The following is a 16,534-nucleotide window of genomic DNA, read 5'->3' on the forward strand; positions in this document are numbered from 1 at the left end:
TTTTCCACGTGGTACCATAATATCTGAGAGTTACAAGGTTCTAACCTTTCGAGATAGTGGCCTTTTGTAGAAAAGAAAGAAAACTTTGAAGGAATTATTGATTTTTAAAGGTCTTAACAATTATTTACCTTGTATTATGATTTTATAGCTTACCATTTGGAAAATCTTGAAATGCCATGTCATTAACTCCTAAATCACCGATTTGTGTAATTCAGCCCATTATAGTACCACCGAAACAAGTTTTTAATTATAGTTCAAAAACCTATTGTGGAAGAATAAAATAGATGCTTCGGTCAATTTGACATGAGTTGAAAGCGCAAGGGTTCATTGACTGAAACGGAGACTTTTTATTTCAATTCATGAATATTATTAATAGATATTCTTTTACACTACACTGCACTGCTTTGTTCCAACTCAATATTATTTTTAATAGATTTTATCAATTAACCTGTTGGTAAATACCACCACACTGGTCACACCAATGCGCTCATCGTTAGCCGACACCGTTACTGCGCAGATCAGGCACAGCCGGTGGATTCCGTGACGATGTGCGCAGTGGCGTGACATTGGCGTGTGTGTGTGTGTGGGGGGCAGCGGCTAAGCTTAATTTTCGTCCCCATCTGTCTCTGTCAGGTTTTTTCCCTCTTTTTAGTGACACTTTACTCTTTTGCCGTCCCATTTTCACCCCCTGGCAAATTTCTGTGAGGGTAAATCCCCCGGCTACGCCTCTAGCTGGTCCAATCGTAATAGGTTAATGAATTTACCAAAAATGTAAATATCGTATGTCGATAATTGACCTATGGGCTGGTATTTGCTGAAGCTGAACCAGGGAACTCGGCCAGGGAACTTTGAATTACGTCATGTTTTAAGAAGAATATAGGCCTATGTATTCTAGGTATAGACAATGGGACCACTAGCGGCCATTTTGGTTCAGGGTGTTATTTACGTGTCGTAATACTTAAATTACTTTGGTACAAAAATACATTAGGACTGATATCAAAACTCGACCGCTGGTGGACCAGCGGTTGAACAGCGTTCCATTGTTTTGAACAATAGTAACCCGGACGGAACTGCCCGGAACCGGCACTTTTGATATCATTCCTTAGATAACATTTTTACAGTTTTAGTTTATAAGTTAAGCATATAATATTCTGTAGTAGTCGATTTAGGTATATGCTTTATAGAATTAGACCGTCTGACCAGCTAGTATACTCCTCCGCTGTCAGTGTGATCATCCACTCACTCCATATTGTGAGAGAACCCCAACTGGCCGGACCCCGTAGACAGAGGAGACTAAAGCTCATAGCCCGCGACTCATGCATAGTTGACGAACACGTTGACAGTTAGATCGACCCGACATTGCCTTTCTGCCTTGTGAACTCTCACCCTCCTGGCGATGTAGACCCTAGATACTCATACTTGAGATACCTACAGGTAAGATGGATTGCAGAGTGCAGACGCGACGTGCATACTCTGTTTTAACCCCATGAGAACTACCTACCGATTGGCCAAAATGAATTATTGTGTCCAATTTTGAACCAATCAAGGAATGTATTAATAAGATCAGCATTTCCAGTTAAAAAACCAATCAAAAAAGTTGTTAGATGACTTGCAGTGTCCAGGGGTTAAGAAGTTCATGAAGTACGCTTTCTCGTCTCGTCTTTTTACAGAATATGCAGCAATCTTTATAAAAATATTCGCGTTTGAAGTCTGGGACTAACGCTAGTCTATCTCATTATTGTTATACTTGGAGAAGTAGGTGAAGCAGGTGACCTGGGCGCCACCAATAACTTCTTCAAGAACAACTGAGTGTCCCATTTCATCCAGTCTACCTTTGGCATGTCCTCTGTGTGCAGCAAGTACGGCATATAGCTGTTGGTAAGGGGATGAATTTGAAGACAGGATTTTTGGCGGGAACCGAATCGGCTTGCTGTACGAAGATGTGGCTAAAACATTGCGCACATACTACAGCTATTTTGTGTCCAGCGTTGTTGTTATGTGATGGGAATCTGTATAAAATAACAACAGAGAAATATAGTATGAGTTGGAGAAAATAAGGGTTAAGATTGTAGGTCCCAGAATGGAACCTTGGGAGACACCTGTTGAAAATAACCTAGTTAACTGTAATCGTAATAATACTGTGTCGTATTTTAGGAGTAGTTAAATCGTTATAAAGGAATATACTTCGGAAGAATTGGTACTTGGAATGGGTATCACTTGACAAAGGTAATAACATGACCGACGTGTCATAGAATAATGAAGTGAATTGACCGTGTTTAGAGGCCACACGTATGTGTCTGCTAAGGCAAAGGGCATGCTGAAGTTCTGTAGCAGCTCCACCAATATCTCGGCTTTTGAAAATAAAAGAACCCTGAATATTTTATGATTATAAACTACGTAGTCCTATTCTATACATTGCATTATAATTTGGTTGTAACACCCAGCAAGTTAAGAGGGTTGGATGTCTTTAAATTATTGTAAACCTCAAGCTTAGAGGCATAACTGTTAGGCTAACTGATTTAATTGCGTAACTGATTTAAATGTCTAACATGCTCCGGATCTTCGACGATATAACATACACTTCGACGATCGCACCATGTTTTAAATCAACTTCGTAAAACGTCAAGAAATAGGCTACTTGAAGTTGATAGGGCATCAGAATTCAGTGCGAGAGGACCCGAGTTCGAGCCCCGGTGTAGTTGTTAATGTTCTCGAGAAAATAATTGCGCTAACTTGAAATTCCCCTGGACAAGGACTAGTATCTGCGCCTATATTGAGCTGCGTCTCTGAATGCTCTTTAATAATGTGTACGAGAGTTTTCCTACATAATAAATGTACGTCATCAGATTGTTTTTTGCGGTTTGGTAGTTCACAGTACACTCATAGAAATTGTTCGTTGGCATTAGTAACGCTGACTCGATATCATTATGTTGGTCGCACTCATTTGCACTTACTTTATTGAGTTGTTACAACTCAGAAAACGAAACTAGCCTAGGTTAGCATAATTTTCTAGAGGTGTGCTATAGTATACACAATTTTGCACTGATTACAAAAATAAATATTTGAATACTGCTAATTGTGCAGAAAATGATCCAATTACGTGAATTAAGTAACAAAGTACCAAATTGGAATAACTCAAAACAATAAGTACCAGTAACTTAATAATATGAACGAGTTACATCAACTTACATGTTGAGTTACAATAACTCAACTAATGGGTTCTTTGAACCTTGTTTATTTTTCTAAGTTCCCTGAACTTGAATTCAGAAGTTGGCATTGCTTAAAAGTTGACGCAACGACTTACATCAACTTTTAAGTAATGCCAACAAAGTTGATTAGTTGACGGAACTTTTGAGCCTTTTGAGCATTTTATAAGTTCGGATAACTAAAATGAATTTTTGAGTTGTCCAAACTTACTCCTTTTGAATTGCGACAACAAGGCGAACAAGTTATTTCCATGAGTGTATCTTGCGAATGATAGTGAGCTTTGGCAACATTTGCATTAAATATTTCATAGCGAGCGTGTAGAAGAATTCAAATATCACAGATATACTTTTGTAGGTCCTGTGGTTCTTGAGTTATATGTTGTAAAGAGGGCTGAAACAACAACACTTTTGTAAAACGTACATAACTCATTAACAACAATAAATCAAACAAGTTTTCAATGATTTGTAGAATGAACTTTTGCAAAACATCAAAGTGTTATTTTTCAATAATATATTGATTTAGATAATGAAAATCGATTTTTGGGTGCTTCGACCAACAATACCTCGTCTACCCTTAACTTTGTATTTCTGTATTTCATCAAGTCTCTATTTGAGCTAGTTCCCCAGTCAATTCATCATCCCAACATAATATCCCGGTTATAATTCCATCAGGTAAATAGAGCGTGTGAACGGTTTTACCTTTACATATGATTATAAGCAAGACAGAACGAGATTTATTAAGTACAATTTCTTGCACGGTATTCCATTTTCATTTACAGTTGCAAAGTAAAACTTGTCACCGGGACAATAGATTGTTTTCAATGGCATGATATTGTGCGGTGACCGTAAGTGAACTACTTTTTACATTGACTTGAAATCTGTATAGGTTGTGATTTTAAAGGCGAGCAAGGCTTGCGAAACAATCCTAAATTAATTGTAATGTGTATTGAAACTGTATAGAAAGCATTCCTGCATGTTTACCATTAGACAGGCAAATGCTACAATTATAATTTTATTTCAGTCACAATAAGAATTTTTTAATGAATAAAAAATAACCTCTTAATACAAGTATTTTCTCAAGCACAGATCATTGTCTTTTTTTAATTGTTTGTTATTTTATTGATATTTTGATAATTATTCATAACCTCATTAATAAACGCGATGCGTGCGATCCAATCATATTTTATTATTTGCGAAAACGCGAACGCAAATCGAGGTCATTAATATCTCACAATTGACCGCAAAATGCGTAATTGTTCCAATGTCGCACACAATTGACTTCTGCGTGCGCAGTATTGTGCGTCCAACAAACTGCGCGCGCGCTGGCTGCCGTATTTGGATTGCGCGCTACCATATTTGCACAGATTGTGATACGCACTTTTGTTATTGGTCGTTCTGTTTTAGCCTGATCGATTTTTGGCAAGGGAAGATGTAAAAATCATCTATTTTTATAAACTTTTGAGCAAAATTTTGTGTTATTTTGTAAGGTGAAGAGATTAAAGTGACGGTTATGAATGAGGTTAATAACTTTGCATCGGTAATATGTCGGGCATTGTGAAAAATCTAAACATTTTGCTTTGGACCTCGGAATATCCCTCGGGCTACGCCCCTCGGGATATTCCTCGGTTCCAAAGGCAAAATGTTTAGATTTTTCACTATGCCCTCCAAATAACCGATGCGCAGTTATTAACCTCTAAGTAAATACACGCGGTCCTGAACTTCCTGTGCCTTGTTTTAAATTGTTGTTGTTTGTTTGCTTTTTGTAGGGACTTTTATTGACCTTATTCTAGCTCTCTCCTCTCGTTATCGTAGTTGTGTTTATCTATAAAAATGATTTTGATGTCATTTGAATTTGATAAAGTAAATGTAAATAAATACGAATTGTTTTTCGAAGAGACTCGTATTTAATCTGTAAACGGTGTTCATAGAGTTTAAAAACTTTTCCAAACACTAAATTACACGTTTTAAACACATTTAGATTATAAACATATTATTCAGGAATTTGATGGCTTGTGTTTATGATATCTATACATTATTTTGTAAACATAGTTTGGTAGACTTCAATAGGTTACTCTCTAAAAACATATGTTAATAAACGAGTTTATTTGTATACGCGTTGTTGCAATTATGATTATTAACACTATTACACGTTTATAGAGGCCGTTTGAACACTATTGTTAACACTTTAACATGTATCATTTCCTAAAACTTTAATAATTAGTGTTCATTTTAAATGAAATTGAACTTTGTTACACTCTTAAAATGATTTAACTCAACTTGAGTTAAAATGTCACAACTCAACAAATTGAGTAAAAAATTGAGGAAATAATATCCAACATTGAGCTCCTATTGAATATAGTACTCAACATTGACGAAATTATTTATTAATATGAGCTCAATGTTGGGTATTATTTACTCAATTTGAGTAAATTTCTACTCAAATTGTTGACTTGTGACCTGTTTACTCAAGTTGAGTAAAATATTTCTAAGAGTGTATTTATAAATGGGGAGTTTACTTCATCCAAAACAAGATTTCCTAAAAAACTCAACTGGCAACAGCGTTCCTGACCAACCCGCATCATCTATGGTAAACAAGAAGGTCGTCATATCGTCAACAGAGTTGAAAATAGAAGTTTGCAAGACTTCGAAACGTCCAATGTCAAGTGAATACTGTTTTATTGGAATATAATTATCAATTACAGTCCTAATGAACATGTCCAATAACCACCAATGCCATACTGTATACTGCTTGCAAACTGTTAATGAAGAACCCTGAGGCAACTGATTTAACGATAAAAAGTCAAATCTGAACCCATTCATAAGTCATTGTAATTTGAAAATAATAACGTGTCCAAAACGTGTGGTCTCTTTGTGACCAGTCACTTTGTTATTGTTAAGCATTTTAACTCCTTATAATTATATTGTACGTTATTCTCTTCATTCACTCGCTTTAAATAAAATGAGAAACGACACTATGATGGATTATGTTGATGAATGTATCAAATTTGAGCTAATTCCAAACTTTCCTTGACTCATTTCAAATATTTGGAAATGAAAGAACATTAATTATAGAACTTGTCCAAATGTATTTTGAAGGCCGCGTAGAAGTATAGTTCTATTCAATCGGTATTATAGAGTTTGAAAATAAATCTAATACACATGTACTTGAACTTATTTTTTGTAACTTTGCTACGTTGCGTCCGGAATCACCGGACTTCATCAGGCAACTGACCAGCTGGACTGGTCATGATGGAAGGCTAGATATCGTCTTGATGGCAGGTCCCATATATTAAAGCGGCGTCCCCATCTCTTGTTCACGCTCCCAGATGGCTTCGTCAATGCCTCTTCTATGTCTCTGTTCCTCCTGATCCCCCGCCTGATCCAGAATAACACCTTCCTCGTTCTTAGGAACACCAGGTCAGCAAGACCATGAAGGCGATAGCCATCTACACGGCCACTACGTACGTGACCAGTCCAGCAGGTCAGTCACATGATGAAGTCTGAGGGTTCCAGACGCAACGTAGCAAAGTTGCAAACATGCAGTAAGCCCTTGCATTAGGCCTAGATTTATTTCCAAATAAACTACTGGATGACTAAAGAACATTCACTCAAAATGGTATAATCTTCCCCAACAATCATTCATGTTTTCAAATATATAGAGCAGAGACCATGCAAATAATCTGCTTAGAGTAAAGTTTCTGATCCATAGCAATGAACAATATTTTATATACTACGTATATATATTATACGACCTTCATTATCTTACTCCCGATTCCAGAAAAATACAGCGTTAATTTTGTTTTAAATTAAACCATTATCCTGTTTTGGCAAATGAAACATGGCTAAATCCTAATCCTCTAACTGCAAACGGCAATGAAAGTCAAAAATAGAAATATAGGTTTTTTGTTGGCTGTATAACAATCAAGCCACTTTAATACACGAGTAGCCATTTTGCTAGGAAACTTCACGGATTATTTAGGATTTGAGTGTTAGAATGAGCGTATTCCTCAAGGTATTTTCTTAAGCACAAAAGTCAGCGATATATTCGTCCCAAATCGTACGACTTTAAATATTTTCTCGCTTCGATAGCCGATTTCCATGGGCAAACATTTCCTCTATTCCTTAGCCATGTTCAATACCTTGGTTCAATAACAATGCACTGTTGTGGGGTCATATCATACAATTCTTATTTTAATCCTTTTGGGTATTACTTTAAGGGCTGGGGTATGAACGTTTGGACAGTATTTATTTTGGGACATTAGAGCACATCAGACATATCGAATTGCATTCTGAATACGAAGAATGTCATTCTGATATGAAATAATTTTGTTTTTGAAATTCGCAATTTAATACACATTTTATGGCAAATCATTAAAATTGATATTTTGATATTTAACAGTACTTGAAGTAAACTTTATAAATCTGATGATTTATACTTAAAGTGTATGTAGGTGGGATGAAAAGCCGACGATCAATTGAAAATTTTGACCTTTCGTATTGAAGATATGGATTTTTTCCCAAAACACCAAAAAAATTAGGTCTTTTTGGAAAAAATCCATATCTTCAATATGAAAGGTCAAAATTTTCAATTGACCGTCGGCTTTTCCTCCTGCTACATACACTTTAAGAATATATCATTAGATTTATATAATTTACTTCGAGGACTGTTATATATCAAAATTTGAAAAATATCAAATTTTTATAATTTGTCATAAAATTTGTATTATATTGTGATTTTCAAAAAATGAAAATTATTTGATATCAGAAAGACATGCTTCGTATTCAGAATGCAATTCGATAGGTCTGAGGTGCTCTCATGTCCCACAAAAATACTGTCGAAACGCAATAAACGCTCATTTTAGATCCCTTAAGGAATTTAAAACCCTAGAATGTTGACACCTATAGTAAACTAACAAAATATCGCCGCAAAAGTACGTGACTTAAAGATGAATTCATACTTTAAGTCGCCAGCGACGACTGATTAATGTCAGACCAATGAATTAAATCATACTAAAGCAACAAGCATGACAACACTGCAAAACAGCAGAGCAACACTTAATAAACGCTTTAACACTTCATAAACACTTGTTTATGTACAGTGAATAGTATAAAATATGTTATTTATAAACACCAAAACACGTTTAGAAATATAAAGATGTTTATGTTTTTAAACGTGATTTGTGTTTATAAAAACATCCCTGTACCTTCACTGTACAAACAAGTGTTTATGAAGTGTTAAAGTGTTTATTAAGTGTTGCTCTGCTGTTTTTGCAGTGAAGTGAAGACTCGCGTAAAAATTAATTGATAACATAACACTTCAACGCGTTTATTTCCGTGCTTCACGTGTAAAGAGGAGGCGTTGCTCACGATTAACACTACAACGTGTTTACCGGGGTGTTTTGATTAACACTCTAACCTAAAGTAATTGAATTACATTGCTGAATCATGTTGGAGTGTTAATAATTGTTATCAAAATAAGCAACACCTCTTTTACTTTAACACGTAAATGACGTAAAGCAAGGAAATAAACGCGTTAAAGTGTTTATTAAGTATTTAGTGTCTTTTACAGCTTTCAAATCTTAATGCAATAACATCGTCGTAAGTCTCAGATTGGAAATCCATTTGGAATGAAAATTTCAAGTCAAAAGAAAAAAAATCTTTCTCTGCACATGATGCATGACATGGGGGGTCTTTTTTTTGGGGGGGGGGGCAAATTTTTCATTTCAAAAATACCTGATGCCAATTTTAAGGACTTATCTTCACTTTTAGATAAGTTATACTTAACATTTTTTTACACATTCGCTGGGATCATTGAATATGCCTTTAAGTTAAACCATATAACTATTTTAGAACACTGGGTTACTGGGTCCATTGGGAACACATTTTATACAAGATTAGTTAAATTCACCTTTATTTTCAGACATTTACACAATGTTGGTTCAGATTTAGTTTGTTTCAATTCGTGGCCAGATAGATGGTAGATAAAATGAAGTAAAGTTATAACTTCGAAAAATAATGTAGTGTTGAAGTTATAACTTTACTTCATTTCATGTATGTAAAATATCATTTTGTCTTTATACGCGGCTTTCGGCTTAACCACTAACTACTATTATACATGTATGCTATAGCACCTATATATATGACACTAACAAAAGTTCCAAAATCGGTATTTGGATGATTTTTGCGATTCTCCGAAATCACTGAATAGGCCTTTAAGGTATAGCCTGGAAATGCATATAGTAGAAAGTATGAATTGAGTATTTCTTCATTCGCTCGCATTGTGTCTGCAATACTTTGACTGACGATTTAGACTTAGACTTTCATTCGGTACGGAAGGAGAGAGAATAATGCACGATTGTGTAAATTCTATGGCAAATAATGAAAACTTGGATATGAATTGGGGGTAAACAGGGGCAAGTAGAGTAAGCTAAGTCCCTGACCCCGTTTTGAAGAAAAGAATTTATGTAATTTGCTTCGAATTCAAAATCTATAGGTACAATTCTGGTTTACCCTGCGCCTGTGTTTTAGGTACAATTCTGGTTTACCCTGCGCACCCTATGTTTTATAGGGTAAGGGTAAGGGTTAGGGTTAGGGTTAGGGTTACACTCATAGAAATGACTTGTTCGCCTTGTTGGCTCAATTCAAAAGGAGTAAGTTTGGACAACTCAAAAATAGTATAAAAGTTGCCAAAACAAAATTCATTTTAGTTATCCGAACTTAAAAATGCTGAAAAAGTTCCGTCAACTAATCAACTTTGTTGGCATTACTTAAAAAGTTGATGTAAGTCGTTGCGTCAACTTTTTAAGTAATGACAACTTCTGAATTCAAGTTCAGGGAACTTAGAAAAATAAACAAGGTTCAAAGAACCAATTAGTTGAGTTATTGTAACTCAACATGTAAGTTGACGTAACTCGTTCATATTAAGTTACTGGAACTTATTGTTTTGAGTTATTCCAATTTGGTACTTTGTTACTTAATTCACGTAATTGGATCATTTTCTGCACAATTAGCAGTATTCAAATATTTATTTTTGTAATCAGTGCAAAATTTTGTATATCGCACCTCTAGAAAATTATGCTAACCTAGGCTAATTTCATTTTCTGAGTTGTAACAACTCAAAAAGTAAGTGCAAATGAGTGCGACCAACATAATGATATCGAGTCAGCGTTACTCAAAATTGTACGCGTTGGCATTACTCGGAAAGTTGACGCAACGACTTACATCAACTTACTGAGTAATGCCTATATAGGATAAGGGTTAGGGTTATACTTGTGAGCAGAGTATACCAGAATTATTCCGAAGCTTGCATGTATGAGAATAGATTTTAAAGGTATATCATATTTGATATACCTTTAAATGATATACAAAATTTGGCAATTTGAATATTTTGTAATAATTTGTAAATCAATTCCGATTGTGTAATATTCGGGGCAAAATTAGGTGGCATTTGTTTTTCAAACTGGCCGCCCAAAAGAATAAGGTCATTAGGAAACTCTCCGTTTTATAATGCGATATACTGAATTGTATATGCGTGAGGTAAAGAGAAAGTTATTTCAAATTGTTCTGATTGTACTTATTATTTAGTAATTGTGTTATTGTTATTATTATTATTATTATTATTATTATTATTATTATTATTATTATTATCATCATCATCATCATCATCATTTTGATCATTCCTATAATTATGGTTGATGAGTAATGGTCACAGTGCAATATCATCTGGGTTATTTAACTTTGGCATGTTTGGCTACTTGAAATCTTGCACATCATCTTTTATCTGTCATTTGTATGTGGTAATGGCAATCACCTACTTATGTGCAAGAGATCTATTGTTTTGTTTTCCTTGAAGACCTTTTTTTAATGAACATAAACGAAGAAATTTCAAGGTGCACAGATATCCGAATATCAGCAAATGAGTTAAATCCGGCCATATACAAATGATATAGGGCCTATGACATACCGGATGGAGGAACAAAATGCTTTCTAAATTAGATTTCGTTAAAATCCATGCTTTTAATAATCGGGTTTAATGTTATCGTGATTTAATAGGCCTATTCCACTTTTACAATGTATGACTATACAAAGTACAATATAAAGTATAAAGTACAAAGTATGGCTTATGAATGTGTAACGTTCCACTCAGTATTAATGGCACTTTATGCATTTTATACCATATATAATGAAGTTGCCTAAAACAGCAACAAAAAACAAAACCAACCCCCCCCCCCAAAAAAAAAAACCCCGAAAACCCAAAAACCTAAAACACCACTTAGTCTTGTAATAAGTAAACTTCTGGTGACTGTATAAAATGTCATAATGACGAACTTATATTGTAAGTTTCATTTCAGATATCCACACATTCAAAACTGACCTTATTTGCACTGTATTGCGCAAATATATCTCTGTTTGATTAAGGTTATATGATTATGTCAAGTGTTATAATCGTGACTGATGTTTCATATATGATTGGTGATAACAATATGGCAATTGTGTCATAAATAAATAGACGCAAAGTTACTATACATATAATACAGGCATACAATTTAATATTTTGTTGGATTAAGGGTAGACACGGTATTGTTGGTCGAATTAAGCAGCCGATTTTCATTATCTAAATCAATATATTATCGAAATATAACACTTTGGTGTTTTGCAAAAGTTCATTCTACAAATCAAATACTTGAAAACATACTTGATTTGTTGTTGTTAATGACGTTATAAATGTCCATTTTACAAAAGTGTTGTTATTTCAGCCCTCTTCACAACATAACTCTGATGCTGTGAACTATATACCTAATTACAACAGTTTAAAATAATTGCTAACCTTAAATCAACAAGCTTTTGTACTTATTATAATTAAGGCGGGTCGGAGAGGACAATGACCTATGGGGTGTTTGTACTAAGATATAATTGAACCAAATAAAGCTGACACACATAATGCTTGATATAAGGGGTGTCTTTTCAACCCCATGTGCATGATTTTTCTCGGGGATGGGGAAAATGCTCAATACTTTTGTTTTGATACATTATTGGCCTCAACTCAATTCCATAAGACCTATGGAAATATGAATGTGATTATTGGCTTCCTTGACTTCCTTTCTTTATAATAATATTGTGCGTCACGCATATATTATCTGAAAGCTAGATCTAATTTTGGCGTCACTAATACCTTCATCTTCAATTCAAAACAGGCCTGCTGCAAAACATGGTGCAACAGTAGCCGCCTATAGCTTACCTGTGAAGTAAAGCCAGAAGTATGACTTTGAAGAAGGCCCCCGTAAAGCTTTCCCCTCCCAGCGTCCCCGTCTGCACCTGCGCATAACCATTGACAACGATCATCTGCAACCTCTGGAAATCGTCTGCTGTTAATTGTGAAAGCAGTAGACTCATGATATCATCAAAAATAGAATCTCCGTTGATGCGAAATGGACGGAATTCCACCTGTGGGAATGCGTTGGCGACTTGCAGGTTTTCAAATACCCTCTGCCGTCCATCGTTACTGTGTTCGTTTGGAGAGTGTACGGATATGTAGAGCACAAGTGGTCTGGTATTACCACCGTTCATAGAGCCATTGATGGTCATAAAAGCCATTTTTGGTATAAAATTCAGTTAGAAATATATTATAACTTCTTCATGCGTTGCTTCAAATCCAATCTATGTATTTAACATTGGTACCACGCAGCAAACTTTAACCTGTGTTATGCTATGACGTGCTTGTAAGGAATGCATACACGGATTAATTGTAGCCTGAAGGTCGTGTGGCGAAAAATGAAATAAAACTTCCAATTCAATGATCAGGAAATCAGACAAAAACTTTGTTCAAACTCACACAAGCATGGCATAATCAAAGACCGTGCAGAAATATTTAGTGGTATAATTATATTCACAATAATAAATAGTATATTCACAAAAATGATGTATATTTAACAAAGGTATACATGGAACAATACAATGAAAAGTTGGAAGTGATGTTTCCAGATAGACACACTGTTAACCCTTAATTTGCGAGCGCAGAAATTGACGGAATACACAATGGCGTGAACTTGTCAAAAGTGGAAAGTTCTGCTTATAGGCATATGTGATTTTTAAAGTATTAAAGGAAATACATTCAAAATCATATAAGTTAGTATTTTTAAACAAATTATATCATGTACAATAGGATTGATATGAGAAATTTCGAGCTACTTTTCGAGACTCGAGTTCACAGAGCGGTTATGGCAAATGAAACAGTTGATTGCTTCTCTTTAATTATCTGTGGTCAAAAGTCTATCAAAGGTCCAAAGTTTATAAAGGGCATGCAGGCTTTGAGCCGAGCTTGCAAATGCTCACACTACACGGCATTGCCATTGTTAAGAATTTGCGCAGACATTTAATTTTAATTAAAATCGTAAATTAATAAAATCTATAATCATGATAATAGAAGGCTAAAATCCAAGAAAGGAAGACATAAATAAATAAAGAACGAAAGCAGACTGAAAGAAAGACTGAAAGATAGACAGAACACCAAAAGTAACAATGAATGGAAGAAAGACGGAAAGAAAGAACGCAGAAAATAAAAATGAATGAATGAAAGAAAGAAAGAAAAAAAAAGAAAGAAAAAAAGGAAGCAAAAAGATTATGTATTGGGTTTACAGTGCTACCTGTTCAGCAGTGGCGGATCCAGGAATTTGGGAAAGAGGGGCACACTCCAATTTTTTGTCACCACCGTCGCACGACACAGGGAGGTGTCTGTGTGGGATGTGTCCTCATAATTGGAAACTTTGTCAACATAAACGTCGATTGAAGCCATTTCGTGGACCATTTTGACACTTTTGTTGATATCATTTTTAAAACAATAAGTGTTTCCATTCAGGTGTCCAAACGGACGCTTCTTAATATCCACACGCAAAGGGTTGTTTGAGGGATGTGTCTCCTTAGTATTTGGAAAAAAAAAAATCAAAATAAAGGCTCAATTGAAGTCATTTCGTGGAACATTTTGACACTAATTATTGTTATCATTACTTGAAAACAATAAGCATGATAAGTGCACAGGTGTTCAAAACAGAAGCCAAAACGGAGACTTCTTTATCCATACGCAAGGGGGTGTCTGAGGGGTAATTTTCCCTCTTAATAATTATTTGGAAAAAAATTCAAAATAAATGCCCAATAGAAGCCATTTCGTGGAACATTTTGACACTAATTATTGTTATCATTACTTGAAAACAATAAGCATGATAAGTGCACAGGTGTTCAAAACAGAAGCCAAAACGGAGACTTCATTATCCATACGCAAGGGGGTGTCTGAGGGGTAATTTTCCCTCTTAATAATTATTTGGAAAAAAATTCAAAATAAAGGTCCAATTAAAGCAATTTCGTGGACCAGGTGTCCAAAACAGAAGCCCAAACGGACGCATAGGGCCGGGGGATGTGACCCCTCAGTATTTGGAAAAAAATCAAAATATAGGCCCAATTGAATCCATTTCGTGGAGCCTCTTGACACTATTGTTGTTTGTTTAATGAAGCTATTTCATGAACCATTTTGAAAATATAATTGTTATCATTGCTAAAAATAGAAAGTGTACGGATGTCCAAAACAGAAGCCAAAGTGGATATTTTTTTATCCACACGCAGAGGGTGGTGTCCCCTTTCACTTTTGGAAAAAAACAAAATAAATGCCACATTGAAGCCATTGCTTGGACCATTTTTGCACTATTAGGTTTTACGCGATGTGAATGTTCAGTTTATTTTCTATAGTTTTTCGAAGAAGTTTTTTTTAAGTACATGAAAGGAGGCACAAGGGGGTCGTTGATCATGATCAAAATGCGATGCAATTTAATATATATCTTCCATAAAATTATGTAAATATGAAAAAGCAAAACAAAGGGGTTCGATTTTGTTCCCAACAAAATCGTAAAATAGGTGGGCCCATACCGAGCGCCTGGATAAACGCCTGCCTGTTTGTATATGTACGGTAAGCATGGAAAGTTATTTGCTAAAAATGCAAATAATGTAAGGCCTTTTTTGGAGGGCGCATTTCTGTATCCGAGACAAATTGGTTCTTGTCAGAGCGGTCCGTTTATGAAGCAATCCCTTAACGAATTTAACGGTATGTGATATCAGATTTTAATGTTCTTTTGCTTACACCAGGGGTTCAAAAATACGTAATATCACTGAAATAATGTCGTTTTCCTAAACTAGGGTGTCCAATTAAAATGTACTTTAAAAATATGTAATATTATGTCAACTAATAATGTTCATTTTCCTAAACCAGGGTGTCCAATACAGGGTTCCAATAATTATACACTAAGCCTATATTTTGCAACATTTCGATCTGTAAGATCAGAGAATTATATTGTTTTCCTACATATGTGTATCCAATTAAAATGTACTCCAATGTGTAATGTACCGGGGTATCCATTAAAAGTATTTTGATAATTATGTGGGTATCAGAGAGTAGGCCTAATGCTGTTTTTCCTAGTCCAGGATGCCCAATAAAATATACACTATAGTCTACAAAATCAGACACCGAGCAGAGGCTCCGGAAGATGTTAAATATTGGGGGCGGAGGGGGGGGCAATGTTGGCTGACCCAAATTATTGGGTGGGGGGCAATGGTACTTTTCCATAACCACCAAAATTATTGGGGGTCGAGCCCCTCGATCCCCCGGTCCCGGAACCACTGCCGAGGGTAATGTGTTTTTCAATGGGAAGCGTAATGGTAGTGTATCCAATGTGTGATATCAGAGAATGATAGGCCTAATGTTGTTTTTCCTAAACCAGGACCGTCCAATACTTTAATTCTTTCTATCATTCTGTTCTGTGCTTTTCTTACCCAGGTTGTAGCCATATAGGATATGAGATCATCCCGCCATCTTCGTTTTTGTCTTCACTTTCTTTTCTTTCCTGCTCTTTGTGGCATCCAGTTAACCTCTCTACGACCCAGCAAACACAAAAACGTTTTAAAAACGTTTTGAATAAGTTATATTTTGGCTTTTGGTTTAGGTAAAAACGTTTTAATAACATTAAAATGTCGGGTTATATAAAGGTCATGATAACGTTTTAAAACGTTTTGTATGAAAACACACTACAACAATATTTTTAAATAATTACAAAAAATGTTATTGTAAACTATTTTTGCAAACATTTTTGCCAAATATTGTGTCAATACTTAAATAACATTATGTTAAAATATTTGAACCCAGTAAACACAGAAATGTTCTTAAAATGTTTTTTTCAAAACCTTTTAATAACATTTAAATGTCGGGTTATATAAAGGTCATGAAAACGTTTTTAAAACGTTATTGAAAATATTTTGGGCAAACATTTTTCACAAAATATTTTTTCAAC

General features: G+C 35.1%; 1 protein-coding gene across 1 annotated transcript; it reads right to left on the reverse strand.

Annotated features, from left to right (window-relative positions):
• Nucleotides 1-588: 588 nt before the first annotated feature.
• LOC140162646 (uncharacterized) lies at nucleotides 589-12,976 on the reverse strand. The gene is given in 3 exon segments (XM_072185924.1): nucleotides 589-1,873; nucleotides 1,876-2,009; nucleotides 12,445-12,976. Coding segments are annotated over 3 exon segments (636 nt in total). The 5' UTR covers nucleotides 12,801-12,976; the 3' UTR covers nucleotides 589-1,727.
• Between the last annotated feature and the right edge of the window lie 3,558 nt (nucleotides 12,977-16,534).

Source organism: Amphiura filiformis, chromosome 10 (genome assembly GCF_039555335.1).
Source record: "Amphiura filiformis chromosome 10, Afil_fr2py, whole genome shotgun sequence".
Lineage (NCBI taxonomy): Eukaryota > Metazoa > Echinodermata > Ophiuroidea > Amphilepidida > Amphiuridae > Amphiura > Amphiura filiformis.